This window comes from Diceros bicornis, chromosome 2 (assembly GCF_020826845.1).
Source record: "Diceros bicornis minor isolate mBicDic1 chromosome 2, mDicBic1.mat.cur, whole genome shotgun sequence".
Lineage (NCBI taxonomy): Eukaryota > Metazoa > Chordata > Mammalia > Perissodactyla > Rhinocerotidae > Diceros > Diceros bicornis.
The window spans coordinates 90,993,164-91,011,101 of NC_080741.1; the positions used below are offsets into that span (position 1 = coordinate 90,993,164).

Here is a 17,938-nt window from a genome sequence, read left to right on the forward strand (position 1 = left end):
GTGGCTTTTAAAGTAGATTATTATCATCTTGCTTAGATTCTAATTGCTATGAAAAAATTTTTAAGAGTCATAAACGTAAATCACTTTATCATAGGGAATTGTTAATTCACCATTTTTGTTGTTGTTGTTTATTGCGGTAATATTGGTTTATAACATTGTAAGAATTTCAGGTGTACATCATTATACTTCTATTTCTGCATGAATTACATCATGTTTTCATGTTCACCACCCAAATACTAATTACGACCCATCACCACACGCATGTGCCTAATTATCCCTTTTGCCCCCCTCCCTTCTCCTCTGGTAACCACCAATCCAATCTGTCTCTATGTATTTGTTTGTGGTTGTTATTATCTACTACTTAATGAGTGAGATCATATGGTATTTGACCTTCTCCCTCTGACTTATTTCACTTTGCATAGTACCCTCAATGTCCATCCACGTTGTCACAAATGGCTGGGTTTCATCATTTCTTATGGCTGAGTAGTATTCCATGGTGTACATATACCACATCTTCTTTATCCATTCGTCCCTTGATGGGCACTTAGGTTGCTTACAAGTCTTGGTTATTGTAAATAATGCTGCAATGAACACAGGGGTGCATGTATCTTTACACATTGGTGTTTTCATGTTCCTTGGATAAATACCCAGCAATGGAATAGCTGGATCGTATGGTAGTTCTATCCTTAATTTTTTGAGGAATCTCCATACTGTTTTCCATAGTGGCTGCACCAGTTTGCAATCCCACCAGCAGTATATGAGAGTTCTCTCCACATCTTCTCCAACACTTGTTGTTTCCTTTTGTCTCTTCATATAGTCTTCCCTCTCTGCATGCCTGTCTCTATGTCCAAATTTCCCTTTTTTTAAGGACACCAGTCCTATTAGCTTAGGGCCCATCCCAATGACCTCATATTAACTTGATTACCTCTGTAAAGACCCTATTTCCAAATAAGGTCACATTCTGAGGTACTAAGGGTTAGGAATTCAACATACCTTTTTGAGGGAACACAATTCAACCCATAACAATAACATTCTCAAACTGACAAAATTATAAAGATGGAAAACAAATTAGTGGTTATGGATGGTGGGAGATAAGGAGGAGGCCGTGACCATAAAGGGGTAGTGTGAGAGAGGTCTTTGTGGTGAGGGAATAGTTCTGTGTCTTGAGTGCAATGACAGTTACATAAATCTACATGTGTGATAAAATGACACAGAAGTATACACACATGTTGGACCACCATCTATCCTGATTTTGATATTGTGCTATACTTATATAAGGTAGAACCACCAGGGAAAACTGAGTGAAGGGTACATGGGACCTCTCTGTACTATTTTAGCAACTTCCTGTGAACCTATATTTCAAAATATAAGTCCCATAAATATGTATATGGATGTGCCCACACTAAGAAACATAATTAAGCAGTTTCAGAAGACAAAAAACAAGATTCCACAAGCTATGAGAGAAGTAAAAACACATACAAAGCACATACAAAATTTCAACGTGGAACATAAAAAGATGATGGAACGATGCCTTCAAAACTGTGAAGGAAAAAATTTTTAACCTAGAATTCTATACCCAGCCAAACCATTAATCAAGTGTATGGGTAGAATAAAGATGTTTTCAGACATAGGAGATCTCAAAACTAGTATCTCCCATCAACTTTTTCTCAAGAAGCTATAGGAGGATGTGCTCCAGCAAAACCAGGGAGCAAACAAAGCAAGAGGAAGACACAGAATCCAGGAGACAGGAGTCCCCCCCCGGGAGAGGGGAAGGGAATTCCCAGGATAAACAGCAGTGCTAAACCTGGTTGGTTCAAAATGAGGAGCATCTCAGTGAGCACTGCTTCGGCAACATGGAAGCCTAGGGGCTCCTTCTGAAGGGAGGATCACTGTCTGCATTTGGAGAACACCTTGGTGTAGTGGAGAGACCTCACACTTGGTAGCTCCTAGTCCCAGGAACCAAATCTCTTTCACGTCTTGCTGTGAGATCCTAAATGGTGGAATGTGGATGATGATTATACTTCTCCCTAAGGGCCATTGGGGGCATTAGGGATGACACGCAACAGGCAACTGGCTGGGAAAAGGAGGTCTTCAATCAGTTCACCTGGCTCATTCTTACCTCTAGTTCATGGATGGGCAGAGGTTGTGACGGAAGGCAGGAGACACACTTGATCTTTATGGTCAGAGGGTTTAAGTCCCGCTTTTGCTCCTCAGTCATGAGAGGAACTTCTGTTTTCAAAGTCAAAAGACAGTCTAAGATGTTGGCAGACATCCCACTGCCACGACTCACAACAGTTTCACATCCTGGGGGAAAACACACACAGCATTAGACCTTGATGCGTGACAGCCCCAAGATGAGCACAGAGGGATCAGGCAACCTGTGAAGAGCCAATGAGAAAACTACACCTAAAAGAGGAAAACTTAAAAAAAAAAAAGAATTGGGAATTTCCTACAGGCAGCCTGTGTTATACACCACTTTCTCAAACTGAGGTCCCATAGGTTCTCTAAGAGAATTTAATTTTTATGATTTAATCTTGATGCTCATCTTATAATACAAGCATTTCCTGAATCATCTATAGGATACAATAAGGAATACTCATGCTTGGGTGCCACCCCCAAACAGTCTGATTTACTTGGTCCAGGGTATCGCCTCCACACGGGGATTTGTGAAAGCTCCCCAGGCAATTCTAGAACCACCATCCTAGACTTGTGCTGTCCAGTCCAGTAGCTACTGGCCAACGTGGCTAGTTAAACATAAATTAATTAAAATTAATTAAAATTTAAAATGCAGTTCCTTCACCACATTAGTCACACTTCAAATGCTCAGTAGCCACGTGTAGCTATGAGCAGATAGAGAACATTTCCATCACTGCAGAGAGCTCTATTGGAGAATGCTGCTTCAGGCAATTATTTTAGAATAGAACGCATTCAAGAACAAATAATGCCAGTGTCTACATTTGGTGCCCAGTGGTTCATTTTAACTGTCGTGGCCTAATGATAAAAACATAGATATTGACATAGAACATAACTGGTACATTTGAGCCAAATCAAGCATGGCACATCTTGTGCAAGGATGGTTGCAATAGTGTGACTAGAGAGAGGTGTAGGTGAATTGAGCCACTGCATGGCACACAGGCAGCTGTGAGAACACTTTGCTCATAAAAGGGGTCCATACATTTCACCAGGTGGAGACATAGTAGTGTAGGCAAAAAAAAATAAAAATAAAAAAAGTAAAGCTCCAGATTTGGAAGCAGAAAGGCAGGCCTAGGTTCAAATCCCAGATCTCTGACTCTTAGTAGTCATGTGACCTACAAGTTAGAGGCTCTTTGAGGCTGTTTCCTCATGTGCAAAATGGGCACAGATACAACCTTTCTTAGGGTTAAGGGGATCAAGAGGGATTCTGTATGTGAAGGTGCTGGGAACACTGCTTAGCACATAGTATATGTTCAAAGAGATCAATTCTATTCCCTTCAAAATGCCTATAATTATATTTCCAGGGCACAAAAAAGCCCACACTTAGAAAGAGTACTCACTTGTGGGCCTGGTGTGTGCAGCTGTCTGCACGGCCATGAACGTGGGGCCATGTGCGTCTCCTGGGGGCAGCCCTCACTACTCCCACATGATTCTCTTCTATAAAGCCAACTCATTAAGGCCATAACTAATTATGACTTGTGTTCTAGAATTTTGTAAGCCTTTTCATGTAAAATTTGCCCAGTTTAGAAGAAATCTCCAGTGCAAACACATACTCAAATCATCATTCAGGGAAACTTAGGGAAGTGTCAGCCATAATTCCAGGGCAGGCCTCTCAACCTCAGCACTATTGACATTTGGGGACAGATAATTCTTTGTTGTGGGGATCATTCTGTGCGTTGTGGGACATTTAGCAGCATCCCACTAGGTGCCAACAGCGCCCCGCTCCCACTCATGACAACCAAAAATTCCTCCACATTCTGCCAAATGTTCCCTGGGGGCACGAGTGCCCGAGTTGAGAACCAGGGTTCCAGAGTAAGGGAAAAGGTGCAGGGAACTGACACCATGCAATGTATGCACCAGCTGCCAGACTTGAACGTGCCTTAGTGCCATTTAATGTTCAGAATGACCCTGTGTGGTTGCTATCATCTCTGCTCTACAGATGGGGAAACGGAGGCCCAGAGATGTTAAGGAATCGTCCAGGGTCTCTTGGCTAATATGTGGTGGAACCAGCGTCCAAACATGTCCTGCCTGGCTAAGTTTGGCCCCTCTGTTATGCAATAAAAATAAGAGTTCATTCAAAACACAGAATCTTTCTAGAATCTTACTGGGTTACTAGCCAACCAATATTTACCACTAAGGTATTCAAAGCCGATGGCCTAATTTGAAATTGAAGATGATTACCAAAAGTAATCATGATAGTTTTGGAATAGATAATCTTACGCTATTATTTTATGGCAAAAACATACATAGAATTGGCCTGCTGAGCCAAGGCCATTCTCGGTTTGTGACCGTAAGCCACGACATGGGTATAACGGAGGAGGTTTATCTTTCTGTTTTCCTTGCTGGAGCCCCAGTGTCTGCATCGAGCCCACCCTAATGTCCTGACAGAAGCAGCTGCCACCTCTGCACCAGCAACACTTCTGAGTCCTGCTGTGTGCAACGTTCCATGCTAAGCAGTTTACGTACATTTTCTCATGTCATCCTTCCTACAGCCCTCTGGAGTGGGAATTACCACCCCTGTTTTACAGATGAGGAAACTGAGACTCAGAGAAAGCAGGTAACTTGCTGCTAAGTGGCTGAGCCAGGATTCAAAGTCTGTTTGTCACCGGAACTCTTGCAGTAACTGTCACATTACCCGGCATGACAACACATGTTAAAGAGAGGGGAGGGCCAGACACCTCTCAGCTTCACCCTGCTGGAAATGGTCGTTCCAGGCAGGCCAAGACCATCTGAGCTTCTCCCGCCCCTCACAGCAAAACTGAGGAGCAAAGCCCGGCAGGTCACCGGAGCTCACCCGCCTAGAGGAGCACTGGTTCCTCTCGGGATTCGAGGACCATGAAGCATGTACCAAGGACATCTGCTCCAAGCAGAAGCATGCGACCGCTGTGTGAGGGGCCCAGTCCTCCTGGAGCACAGCAGGAGAGTGGGCAAGAGTCTCTGAAAATTCACTTCTCTAGAAAAGACTCCAATAAGGCGGGAAAGCTAAGGCAGTCTGAAAGGCCCAACTGTAGGCGAAAGCTGATTTTCAAAAATCCATTTTAAAGTGCAAACTAAAAAGTTAATATATCAACATCAACCCAAGAGCTTGTGAGAATTACGCTTTTCCTGGCACCCGTGGAACTCGACACTGACTTTCTGGGGTTTTACCCTGCACATCTGCAAAACACGGTTCCGTTTCAGAAAAGCTCGATGCCTAAGTTTCTGCAGATTGGCCAGTAGAAGGCGCACCTTCACCCCGATGGCCAAAAAACCCACAATGAAATAGGTATGAAATTATTTTCTCTAAAAAGAAAAAGAAGAGGGTTCAACTCTCATATTACCCTTTTTAAAGCAAAGTCACATAACGTTACCCAAAATATATTCTGACCTTTCCACCATCAAAACATGGATATAACAGGTACCTATTTACTATTTATCAAAACGTAGAAAACCTAGTTTATAAATTGTGATAGATCTTACGAAGCAAAAGAATCAGACCCCTGTCCTGCCACTGAGCTATGTGACCTCAGGTAAGTTACCTGATTTCTCTAAGTTTTGATCCTTCACTGAAAAAAATGGTGACAATGATAACCACCCCCAACACCACCACCACATATTCACTGGGAGGATCTGAGTTGGTCATGAGAAGTAAATGATGGGACACAGATACTGGTGCCCTTTGCTCATTTCCTGTGCTAGATGTTTTTGTAAAGATCTGTAGGAACACGTTTATAAAAAGCAGCATCTTATTTAGCAAACAAAATTGTGACTTTTATTATTCTCACAGGTTTCCTTGGACTTTGGAATCAGATCTGGGTTCCAATCCTGGCTTGACACTTACTCGCTGTGTGATCTTGGACTATGCATTTAACCTCTCTGTGCCTCCATTTCCTCCTCTGTATAAGGTTCCTCCACTTTGCTGAGGTGGCTAGGAGCATGAAATGAGGTTGCCCAGAGCAGGGGCTCTGTGACTGTGAGCATCCTATTTATGGACATTATAGCCACATGTGACAAGACAACCAGAAACTGTTGGAACAGGTGTAGCTACCTGCGAGGAGCGGCGTCAGCACCAGTTGGATGGAGAAGGTGCATTGCTTCCCATGGCCTGCCAGCATGGGATCAGTTTCCTCTTCTGCTTGAGACTTGTTCCTTCCTTTCTGGCTTTTCTTTCTCCCCTCTGATTTTTCCTGTTTAACTGTGAAATCAAAGGAAGGAAATAAGCATGAAGAGGAGCTCGTATCTGCTGCCATATATGAATGCATACATGCTGTAGGGATTTGGGAAAGTTCTGGAAGCCCCTTGAAGGCAGAAGTTGTTCTTTATGCTGCTGACCCTTCCCAGCAACCAGAAGAGGCGTTTAAATGTGGACAGCAGACCAGTTGCCAGTCATCCTTCCAGTTGCAGGAAGAAAGTGAGGGGCGTCCTGACCTCCCAGCCGCTACTACCCGAGAACGTGGGCAGAGGGGGCTAAGGGTGCCATGATGACAACAGCACTACGACGTATCACAGTTCTCCTCTAAGTCGGCTCTTACCCACAGTGTAGGGTTGTGGTTTGGGCTTTGGAGTTGAACCACCAAAGTTCCAGAACCGGCTCTACCCTCCTAAAATGTAACCCTGGGAAAGCATCTTAACCATTCTGAGCCTCAACTACCTCATCTGTCGAATGGGGGCAACAGCACTTGCCTTCTAGGGTGCTGAGAAGAGTAAATGAGCAAAGGTACATTAAATGCTCAGCTCGGTGCCAAGCTCAGATCAAGAAGAAAAAGGAGACAATAAGACATATAAATCTATGGTAATTAAAACCATGAGCTATTGGTTCCATGATTTAAAGACCAATGGGACAGACTAGAAAGCCCAGAAATAGATCCACACACATAAGGCGACTTATCGTAGATGCCAGAAGTGTCATTTCAAATCAGTGGGAAAAAATGGACTAGTCGATTAATTATATTCATTATCCATTTGGAGGCAAATGAAATTACTGGGCACCTCATGCCATATGCAAAATGAACTGCAGACTAAAGGTAGAAAACAAACACTTCAAAACCACGAGAAGAATACATAGCAGACTGTACTGCCATCCAGAGGAGGAAGGATTTCTTCAACATCACCAAAAGCACAAACTAGAAAGGAATAGTTAAATAATTGGTGCACAAAACCAGACACCACACATAAAGTGAAAGGACAAGTTACAGTCCCCAGTCTGTGAGGTTTACAAGGCAAGCAACTGACAATGCACAATTACCCAGAAGATGTAGAAAATAAAGCTCACAGATCAGTAAGAAAAGATTTAAAACCCAACAAAAAAATAAGCAAAGAAATAGAAACAGGCAAATCACATAAGAGTGTGATCAACTAAGCATATGAGATGCTCTCAACCCCTCTAGGATTCAGGAATTAGGGCCCCGACCGTGCGAAGCATGGGTGATGACGTGGAGAAACAGGAGTTCTCGGGACTGCTGTCCGGAGGGCAAACGGGTACAACCCGGAGAGGAACCCGGCAGCATCTCCTAAGAGGCCAAGGCGTGCTTCCTACACCCGGTGATCCCGCCGGCCTGGCAAACGCCCTCGCCTCTGCCGCACATGCGCACGGAGACTTGAAAAAAGATGCTCGCTATCGCAGCGCTGATGGCAGCGGGAAATTGGAGACAACTCAAATGTCCCCCTTGGGGGACTGCATGGATGAAGGACGGTCCATCCCTCTGATGGGGTACTCTACAGAAGTTAGATTGAAGGAGCTGCGCTTACATATACTGACACAAATAAATCTCGAAATAAAGTTGAGTGCAGGAAGATATGGACGGTATGAAATCACTTCTCTAACTGATGAAAACAAAAACCAATACAATGTTGTATGAATGTGTGAGAAAGAAGGGGGAGGCAGGGGAGGATCACACCCATTTCTATGTCAGGATAGGGATGCTTCTTAAATCACAGGATGCAAAGGTACCTAACCTGTATCTGTAACCTTCTATTTCTTAAAAAAAAAAAAAAAAAGAAAGAAAGAAAAAAGGAACAAGAGAGAAATGAAGGAAATATTTCAAAATATTAATACCTAAATTGTTATATTTTTCTGTGCACTTTTCTCTCTTTATTTCAAAATAAAGAGAATGGTTTGAAAACCTCATTAAAATGCTTAAAGAACATAAAAAAGGAAGGAGGCTGTTTAATCGGAAAAAGAGAAAACTCAGGAGCTGAGAGGTGTTCAGATTTGAAAGTGTGGACTAGTCTCTTAGTACCTTAAACATAGGAATGATTCTTATTCAGCTGTCTCCAACACCCAGTAGAGAGCCTAACTCAAGCAGTCACCCCTCTCTGCAGCTTCAGAGAGGTGAACTAGAACCAGGAAAAGCAGACTAATTGAGAGTTAAGGAAAGCATGTGTAGCAGTCACAGTTGAACAAACAGGAAATGGGCCATCCCAGGAGGCAGCAAGTGCACTGGCTCTAGAATTTTCCACCTCATACTGAAAACCCAACTGCTTGCTGAAAAACTGGTGAGGAGATCTAGGCCAAGAATGAGAAGGTAGATTTAGTGGCTTCTGAGGATCCTTACCTCTCAGCAGTCTGTCACTAGGATTACATGCTTCTGCAAGAATGGTACCCGCAACCTGGGATGCTATTTCCCTCATGCCACCATAGGAAGCAAATAGCTATCTTCCAAAGAGTCTTTCCATACCCCCCTTTTGTGCTTCCCCAACACATCATGCACCCACCTCTACCACAGCATCTAACACATAGAATTGTAATTATTTGTTTGAAAGTCTCCAGTCAACATTAGAGATTTTCATGTTCCCTATATTCACAACACTATGGATCAGGAGCACAGAAATATTGGTGGAGGGGGAAGGGATGTGATAAAAAGAGTGGATGGATGGGATGATACGGGTAAGCAAATGGGATGAGATGGGGTGGAATGGATGGATGGGTGGTGGGGGTAGAATGGATGAGGTGAGATAGAATAGATAAGTTGCAAGTGTACGTAGTGCTCTTTTACTTTTGAGTAACGTTTGGTCAGATATCAAAGAATATTATTGATGTATTCTGAATTTGAAATATTTCATAATTCTTCCAAGTCTAGTTATATTATAAAATTCCAAAATCCCATCCTAACTCACCTTGAAATGTTAGCTTTTCTAATATGTTTGGTAAGCTGCTAAACGATGATCTCTCAGTTAATTCCTTCCTCTCCATCTCCTTTTCCCCTCCAAAAGAAATGCCTTGTGCTCTTGAAGTACTCCATCTAGAAAATTCACAAAGAGAAAAATAAACGAAGGTGAAAAAAATCAGGACCAGATCTAAGAACCTATTTACTGGCCTAAATGTGAGCCAATTAAAAAAAAAAAGATATTGCATTCTTTAACCCAATGCTTCTCAAATTTCAAGGTGCATATGAATCACCTGGGAATGTTGTTAAATAAAATGCAGATTGTAGTTCAGTAAGCCTGCGGTGGGCCTGAGATTCTGCATTTCTAACAAGCTCCCAGTAATGCTAATGTTGTTGGTCTGCAGACCACACCCGTATGATCAATTTCTAACCAACTAGAAAATATGATGGAAACTAATATTTTTTTTTATAAAAGCAACCCAAACTCTAAAACATCCAGGAATTCATTTACAGGAATTATCCACAACATCTATAGGAATAAAAACATTAACTCTATTAAAAGTCATAAAGGAGGAATTGAATTAAGTAAAAAGATATACCATGATCATGGATGGGAGAACTTCACAATGTAAAAATGTCCATTCTTCCCAGATTAATCTATACATTCAATGCAAAAACAATATTTTACTTTTTTATTTTATTTATTTATATATTTATTTTTTTTGCTGAGGAAGACTCACCCTGAGTTAACATCTGTTGCCAATCTTCCACTTTTTGCTTGAGGAAGATTTGCCCTGAGCTAACATCTGTGCCAATCTTCCTCTATTTTGTATGTGGGTTGCCACCACAGCATGGCCTCTGATGAGTGGTGTAGGTCTGCGCCCAAGAACCGAACCCAGGCCACTGAAGTGGAGCATTCCGAACTTAACAACTAGGCCACGGGGCCGGCCCCAAAAACAATCAAGTCAAGATTTTTTAATGACATGTGCTTTTGTTCTCCCCATCCCATTCCCCCAGAGCCACCAGCTGGGCCTCCATTCTACCCATAGTCCCCACAGCATCAAAGGAATCTCCCTCTCCAGACCCTTCTTAGGCCCCAAGAGGCCCCAAAAGCAACTACACTCACAGCAAGAAATGCCGTAGACTCAGTAATCTGAAGATGTGGGTCGGGATCCTAGCTTTACCAACACTTCCAAGACTCCCAAGAAGAACAGTTGTATAATTTTGTGCAAATTGGTTAACCACTCAGTACCTTGTGCAGAAAAGGGAGATAGTAATACCACCTCATAGAGTGATCATTATGAGGGTTAAATGAGAGAAACTAATGCATGCAAAAGTACAATGCCCGAAGTATAACATGTGCTCATAAACACAAGCATTCCTTTCTCTGTTCCTTTAATTTCACCTGGGTTGCATGAACTCTAAGTGAAGTTACTAAAAATATACACAACTCTTGGTGGGAGTCTGCAGGGCTGGTACATGAGGGGGCTCCACTCCCTCCCAAAATAACATGAGGCCATCCTTACCCAACTGTGGCAAGATCCTCCGTTCTGACCAGCTTTGGAAATCCTTCAGCGTTCTTGGAAAAAGCCTCAGGCCCTGCTGGGTGAGAAGCTGATATTTATTCGCAAACATCTCCAAACTTCTTCCCCACTAGTTCACTAAGAAACGAGGGCTCTTTACACATTTTGTAATGCCAGTCCCCTGGCAGAAGGCCTGGAATGTGCTAAGCATTCAGTAAAAAGGTTTGTTAATAAAACATGAGTAATAAATGAATCTACAGACTAATTAAGATTATTTGGACAAACGGAGGCAGGAGGAGGCCTCTAGCTCCTTATATAATACCCCACAGAGAAAACAGAAGAAGAAAAGTCTATTTATCTATTCAATTGTCCACTTCAGCACTGTTTACATTAGAGATTACTGAAAACACTCCCAAAATTCCTAAGTTCCCACCTATAGGGAATGGTTAAGCAAATTATGGTACTACAAGCAGATAAAATATGTAGTCACCAAAAAATGAAGTTTATGGGAAGTTTTTAAGGAAACAGAAAAGTGCATGTGATGATATATTAATCTCAGAATACAAAATTATGTATCCAAGATAAGGTCATCTATGTAAAAACAAAAAATCTTCGAACAAAAACAAAAGAATTTGCCAAGATATGATAACCAAACTATTACAGTGTTTGTTCCTGGTGACAGAATTACAGATTATTTTCTCTGTTTGTTTTATCTTTTTCTATAGTCACTGAATTTTCTTTAAAAACACATATGTAACTTCTACGGTTAGAAAGGTTTTTTATTGTAAGTCACAAAATAAACAAAGGAAAAGAATCAACAACAAAAAGTGAGGCATACAGTGAGAGCAGTGCTGGCTTGGGCAGGGTAAACCAGCACCAGCGGAAGCTGCTTGTACACATGAAGGACACCAGTCCATGCGCACTACATCGGCAACATCATCCATCACTTCCCAACACAGTCTTGCACTCAGCTTGTCCTCAAAGGTCGTCTCCACTCACCATGCAAAGACTCCTCATTCCACTTCTCTTTGTGCCTGCCCTGTTCAAATAACCTCCTCTGCCTCAGAAGCACATCTCTCACTTCCTCTAGAATGCAGGAGAAGAAAGAATCGTTGAGTCAATCAAACAGAAATACTTACAGAATACCTACTATGCGACAATCACTCTCCTGGTGCTGGAGATGGATTAGATAGGCAAGGCCCCTGTCTTCCCGGAGTTGTTGCCGAGGGGGCTGCTTCAACATACCAGGAAACTCAGACCTCAACTGGCAATGGCTTCTTCCAAATAAGACCATTAAGTACTTGACATATGTCTTTCTGTTCAATCACACTTGACTTTAAGGAAGCCATTACCAATTGGACACTAACTTTCCTGTGGTCAGAGAGCTGGTCCTTAAGCCAGGACCACACCCAGAGCTCCTTGTCCCCAGCTAGGGAGATGACCCCTCCATGTCTTTCACTTCTATCAATGTGGGGCTTTGCACGCACATGGCAGCAACCATGTGTGGAATAAGGAATGAGCAGAGGTAGTGAGTGAATGAATAGAGATTACAGAAGCTACAAGAAGGACGCGCGAAAAAAAGATGGAATTGGATTCAGTGTCCAAGGATAGATAAATTTTGGAGAAAGAGATGAGGCTAAGAGCCCCCCAAACGCCTAAAGGCAGGCCCTACAATGAGGAAAACTCTAGCATCTTCAAGGACCAGGGGCTGGACCAGGTGTGAAGGTTGGGGTGGCAATGAGAAAGAAGCCTTGGGGAACAAATAATAAGATGGCTTCAAGGCAGGACTCAGAAGTCAGACTCGGTTCCCCAAGGCACTGGGCAGCCATGAAAAGTTGCAGAGCGATGAAGTGCCAAGGTCAAAGGGGTGATAGAGAAAGGTCAAGGAGCAATGGTAGGAGAGAAGAGACAGGAGAAAACCTGGGTGCAGAGAGAGGAGCCAGCTGAGGGATAGAGAGCTCCAGAGAGCGACACACAGGCAGAGACACCAACTAGGTGTTGGGTGGGGGGATGGCCAAGAGTGGAGGGCAGAGCCAGAGTCAACTGAGACGTGGGAGGCTTCCAGAATGAGGCAGTCTTTGTCCGATCCTGAGAAGCCAAGAGGCTGAGCAGATTCAACAGAAGAGAAATGCTGACTCTTGATTGGGATGTTCCATGTAAGACGAGCAGGCTGAAAGCTAACAGGTTCCAGCTCACGACCTACGGTGCATCCCTATAAATCTCCTATCCCCTTGTAACATGAAACAAACCTCTGATGGTGTTTCTGCACTCCCAAGAAACAAGAGTTGCAAGAAGATATCTTTCTAGATGAAAAAGGCAGGACTTAAGACAACATGCACACTAGATACATTTTTATTAAAATTATGTATCCACATAAAATGCACAGGGAAACGTTAGCAATAACTATCTCTGGTCAGGCATCATGTGATTTGATTTTTTTCTAGTCTAGTTTGATATTTGTGCTAGTCTATTTCTAAACTGTTTTACAAAGTGAACATACCCTGCTTTTACTAATGGAAGAAGATGATTTAACATGAGAGCCAGCGACGCCAGGCTTGGGATGGGGCTCGAGGAAGAGCAGGTGCTGTCATTTCAAGGACACTCACAGCAAAAGGCCCACGGGCCCTCCCTGCAGGGCCTAGAACACCCTTCCTCCTTCCTGGTCTGGCCGGCTGGTTCCATTTACCCTTCCAAACTTGGATCCCGTGGACCCCCCCCCAGGAAGCCTTCCTGATACACCCCCCCCCCAGCACCACTGCTCCAATGTGAGCCCATCGCAGGGCAGATGTTCACCAGGAATTCTGGCTCAGCAGCTCTGGGGCAGGCCCTGGAGTCCGCATTTAGGTGGCACTCCAAGTGCATCTGATGCAGGTGGTTTAGAGCCCACACTTTGAGGACATGGGTCTTTCCTTTGGTCCAAATGAGAAGAGTCACCTTAAATCCCACTTTCCCACACAGGAACCCTTCAATGAGTAGTTTAGATATAAACCAGTGATTCTCAGCCTGGGGCGATTTTTGCTACCTGCCTCCCCCAGCCCCAGGGGACACTCGTCAGCATCTGCAGAAACTGTTGAAGGTCGCAGCTGGGAGCCTACCACTGGCGTCTAGTGGGTAGAGGTCAGGGGTCCTGCTAAACGTCCTACAGAGCACAGGACAGCCCCCCCCAACAAGGAATGGTCCGACCCAAAATGCCAGTGGTGCCCGGGGTAAGAAACCCTGGATATACATGAAAGAGTGAAAATCGGAAGCCCCAAGCCCCCAATTCAGAAAGGCTCCTGGAGAAGACAGGCTGGAAAACCGGAGAAAGCAGAGGTTTCCCAGTCACAGAAGACTGGGCTCTGACTCTGGCACTGGCACTCACCTCAAGCAAGCGACATCCTCACTGTAAGATGGGGATAACCGTACTTGCTGGAAGCGGCTGGCAACAGCAATGAGAGCGCCACAAGCCATCAATTCCAAGATGCGCATTGCTTTTACCCCAACTTCTCTAAAACTGGGATGAATCTTACGACTAACACCCTGGCATAGTTTAATTGGCAGCATTTTATTACAGTTTTTAAATTGTCTACAGACAAGGCACACCCTCCTTATTGCTTATGCCTGGGGGGACGGTGCCCACCGCCCTGCCTCGGGGGCAGATGACCAGAGGAGGCAGGACCGTGAGGTCACCAGCTAGTTCAAGATGGACACGGGATTGAATTCAACTGTCTAGCTTCAAAGCCTGGGTCTTTCCACTCCTCCCAGCTCTCTCCTTGGGAGTTCAAAAGGAGACTTCTGGCATTGATAAAATTTTTACACAAGTAAGAATCTAGAGGGTCTATAAGAAAATATTAACATGGTTGTCTCGGGATGGTGGGGTTTTGCAGTTTCCCTTTGTTTCTTGGTATCCTCTCATTTTTTTCAGTGAATACACAGTACTCGCCCAGGGAGACAGGCCAGTGGTGGGTGCTCACATCGGCGCTGCCCAGGGACAGGGGGTCCCAAAAGGCGGCAGAGGAGGAGGTGACGGGCACTGTGCACGCACACAACCCTGCTCACTCTCAGCCACAACTCCACCGCGTGGCACGTCCTAACACCCGTGCACATCCTGGAGGGATGATGGGTCACTGACACGGAAACCAATGTGTGCTTGGGAAACTCAGATGAAGGAAACGAGGGGACGCTGGCTTTTATCCCGTTACTGAAGAGAAGCCACGAGCCTCCAGAGACATTTCAAATAAAACACGAATACCTGACTTACCAAGAGCTCCTGCATCTTCCGAAAACCCAAAAGTCTCTGATCGATACTTCCTAATTTTTTTCAAAATCTTCTCCTTAGTGTCCCAGAGCCTCAAAGTTATTCTGTGAAAATTTATTTTCTTTAGTAACTCCTTTGTCATGTTGATGTTAAAAGTCTGGGTCCATGACACCCAGACTTTGTCTCCTTCATGCCACGGCCTCACGGTCTGTGTAAAAGAACGACACCAAGAGACGTTCAGTGTGGAAGGTGAGGAGGATCAGCAGTGTGAGTTGAACTGCCGCCACCAGCCTCGCCCTCACTGGCAAGGAAGCCAGGCCCTGCTCTCCACCTGCTGACTTCTGTGCCTGTCTCTCTCCCAGCTCCCAGCTCACATCAGGAAATGGGTGTCATGGACCGGGCCCATCACACCTCTGGGCTCCTCGGCGAAAACAGAGTCAAAGCAATTACCTGCAGATAGTGTGCCTTCCAATGACTTCCAAGCACCGATCCAGAGCCAGGCCACAGGCAAGGACATGCATGCATGTGGGTAGACGGGTGTGCACACACGTGCACTCACACAAAGACATCACAAGAGCTCCAAAATATTTTGAAACATCAAAGAAATTACTAGGTAAAAATATCTAAATCGAAAGTCATGTAACTGGTATTATTAGGTCAGTGCAGATTCTCATTTAGTAGGTCAGGGGTGGGGCCCAAGAGCCTGCATTTCTAACAAGCTCCAGGGGAAGCAAACACACTTCGTAGACTGACTATTAGACTCTATGCTATATGCAAGGCTACACACACACACACCTTTACTTCTGAATCCAGGAACACTTTGGCCACCGCTGGAAACAGCACAATGTCAACTTTTTTAGGCTCTCCATCATGCGGCAGAAGAAAATACTCAATGTGGTAGAAACGGCGAAGCTTTGCAGCAGGTTTGCCCGTTTTAGGGCATTTCTTACGTTTTTCAATCAAACTTGTACATTTTCCTTTATCACCTAGAAGATATAGATTTAATAATGAGTCTTGTTTTAACCTCACATGGAAAAGCAGACCTGTCTCCACAGTTCCCTGGAACCAAGAAAGAGCCCGGTGCTGTGGGAGGCCGCATACACCCATGCTGCTTGCCTGACTTGGGGGTAAGATGCAGGGCCAGTCCTCCCAGCCAGCAGAGTAGTGTTACCCAGCCCACCGACCCCATAAGCTAGGAACTGCAGCCCTGCTCAGAACAAGCCTGACGTGTTCTCTTCAGCTTACAGGAAGCCACGACAAGAGGAGGGAGGAGGTGGCTGAGACATCCAGTCAAAACCATTTAACACCAGTTGAAGGCAACATGGCAGCCTGACTTGACCTGACAGAGACCCTGCAGCTCAATATACGCTCATTGTAATTCATTACCATGCTACATAACACACCCACCAGCGCCATGACAGTTTACAATTGCCAGGGCAACGGCAGGATATGACCAAATAAGGAAAGAAAAGAGGTGGCACCCTTGATCCCCTGGCAAGCCTGCCCAGTTCTCTGAAAACTATGAATTTTCCTCCCCTTCATTACCTGGACCCCTTATAACAGCTGCTTATGCGCCCCACGAGCTGAGAAGTTGATTTGTGAACCTGGTTCCCACTTCTCCATTCTTTGGCCATTGAAAAAGCTTCTGCCATTGACTGCTCAGCTTCGATTTCATTTCAAATCCGCAACTCCAAACAGAAAAGAACCCTCCAGGTAGGGGACGGATTGCGGGTACAAGGCCCACCCATGGGTCCCTCCTTGGAGCTCCTCCGAATATGGGTTGGAGGTCACCAGAGTGAGGTCAATTTGGTAACAGTAGCAGGACTGGGATGGAACACCAGGGTGCAAAATTCAGTGCATGACTCTGAGAGTGAGCATCTCCTTAAACTTTTCACCTTAGGTGATTCTGCCTCACCTGCCTCACCCTAGACAGTAAGAAGCTGGTTAAAGAAAAAAATCACGGCACAATGTGATTTGTGTAACAGCAGCAACATAAACAAGGTTCCGAGGTGCAACAGAGGAGGCAGGAGTAAACTCTGCCCCGGAGTGCTGGGAAAGCTGCCCAGGGGACCTCAGCAGAGTAACTTGTAGGAGCAAAGCAGGCAGACCTTCCCCGCAGAGGGCAGAGGGATGTCTATTGCAGAACTGTAACAGAAAGAACTTGGAAACAACTTAAATGTCCACCAATAAGGGGTAGGATAAATTAGAGACAGACAATAGAACACCATATGGGTGTTTAAAACAAAACAGCCAAGTAAAAACAAGTATGCTCATATCCTCTAAGATACCTAAGACATACTGTCAAATTTTTGTAAAGCAAGTTGTAGAACAGAATGTGTAGGATCTCATTTCTCCTAACTAAACAATTTATATAAACATTTATAAACAAACCCATAAATATTTAGGTATTGAAGGAAAAAACCTTGAACCTAGAATTCTATATCCAGCCAAAGACACGTCCTTCAAATGTATTGGCGTGATAAAATCACTCCCAGGCAAGCAAAGTCTGCTCAAGTTTTGCTGCACAGAGATCTATTTTGTAAATGCCTTTGGAGGAAGTACCAAAACAAGAAAACAAGCCCAGCAGATGCTGCAAGAGATGTGAGGATCAAAGAGGATCAAATAAGCACCGCTTTTCTTTTGGTTGGTATTTGCCAGATGTCTTTTTCCAGGATCTTTTGCTTGAAAGCAAAAGACCCAAGATAAAAAGCATCATGATGGATAGAGGAGGTCAGACATAATGACAAAAAGTTCAATTCACCAAGAAGATAGGTCAATTCTAAACATGGTATACACCTAACCGATAGTCTCCAAAATAGCTGGGGCAGCAATCGACAGAACTACTAGGAGAAGCTGAAATTAATCATCATGGGGAGGGGGCGGGGACAGTTCAAGGAGAC

The 17,938-nt window shown here is 44.3% G+C and overlaps 1 protein-coding gene across 1 annotated transcript in view; it reads right to left on the reverse strand.

Moving 5' to 3' along the window:
• Positions 1 to 17,938, reverse strand: part of LOC131420529 (uncharacterized protein FLJ43738-like) — a 99,977-nt gene that overhangs the window by 80,987 nt on the left and 1,052 nt on the right. The window contains exons 2-8 of the mRNA XM_058566630.1: positions 15,834 to 16,024; positions 15,042 to 15,246; positions 11,801 to 11,887; positions 10,805 to 10,880; positions 9,289 to 9,413; positions 6,221 to 6,367; positions 2,120 to 2,304 (exon numbers count right to left, since the gene is read on the reverse strand). Coding sequence (XP_058422613.1) covers positions 2,120 to 2,304; positions 6,221 to 6,367; positions 9,289 to 9,413; positions 10,805 to 10,880; positions 11,801 to 11,887; positions 15,042 to 15,246; positions 15,834 to 16,024 — 1,016 coding nt within the window. The remainder of the gene's footprint in view (positions 1 to 2,119; positions 2,305 to 6,220; positions 6,368 to 9,288; positions 9,414 to 10,804; positions 10,881 to 11,800; positions 11,888 to 15,041; positions 15,247 to 15,833; positions 16,025 to 17,938) is intronic.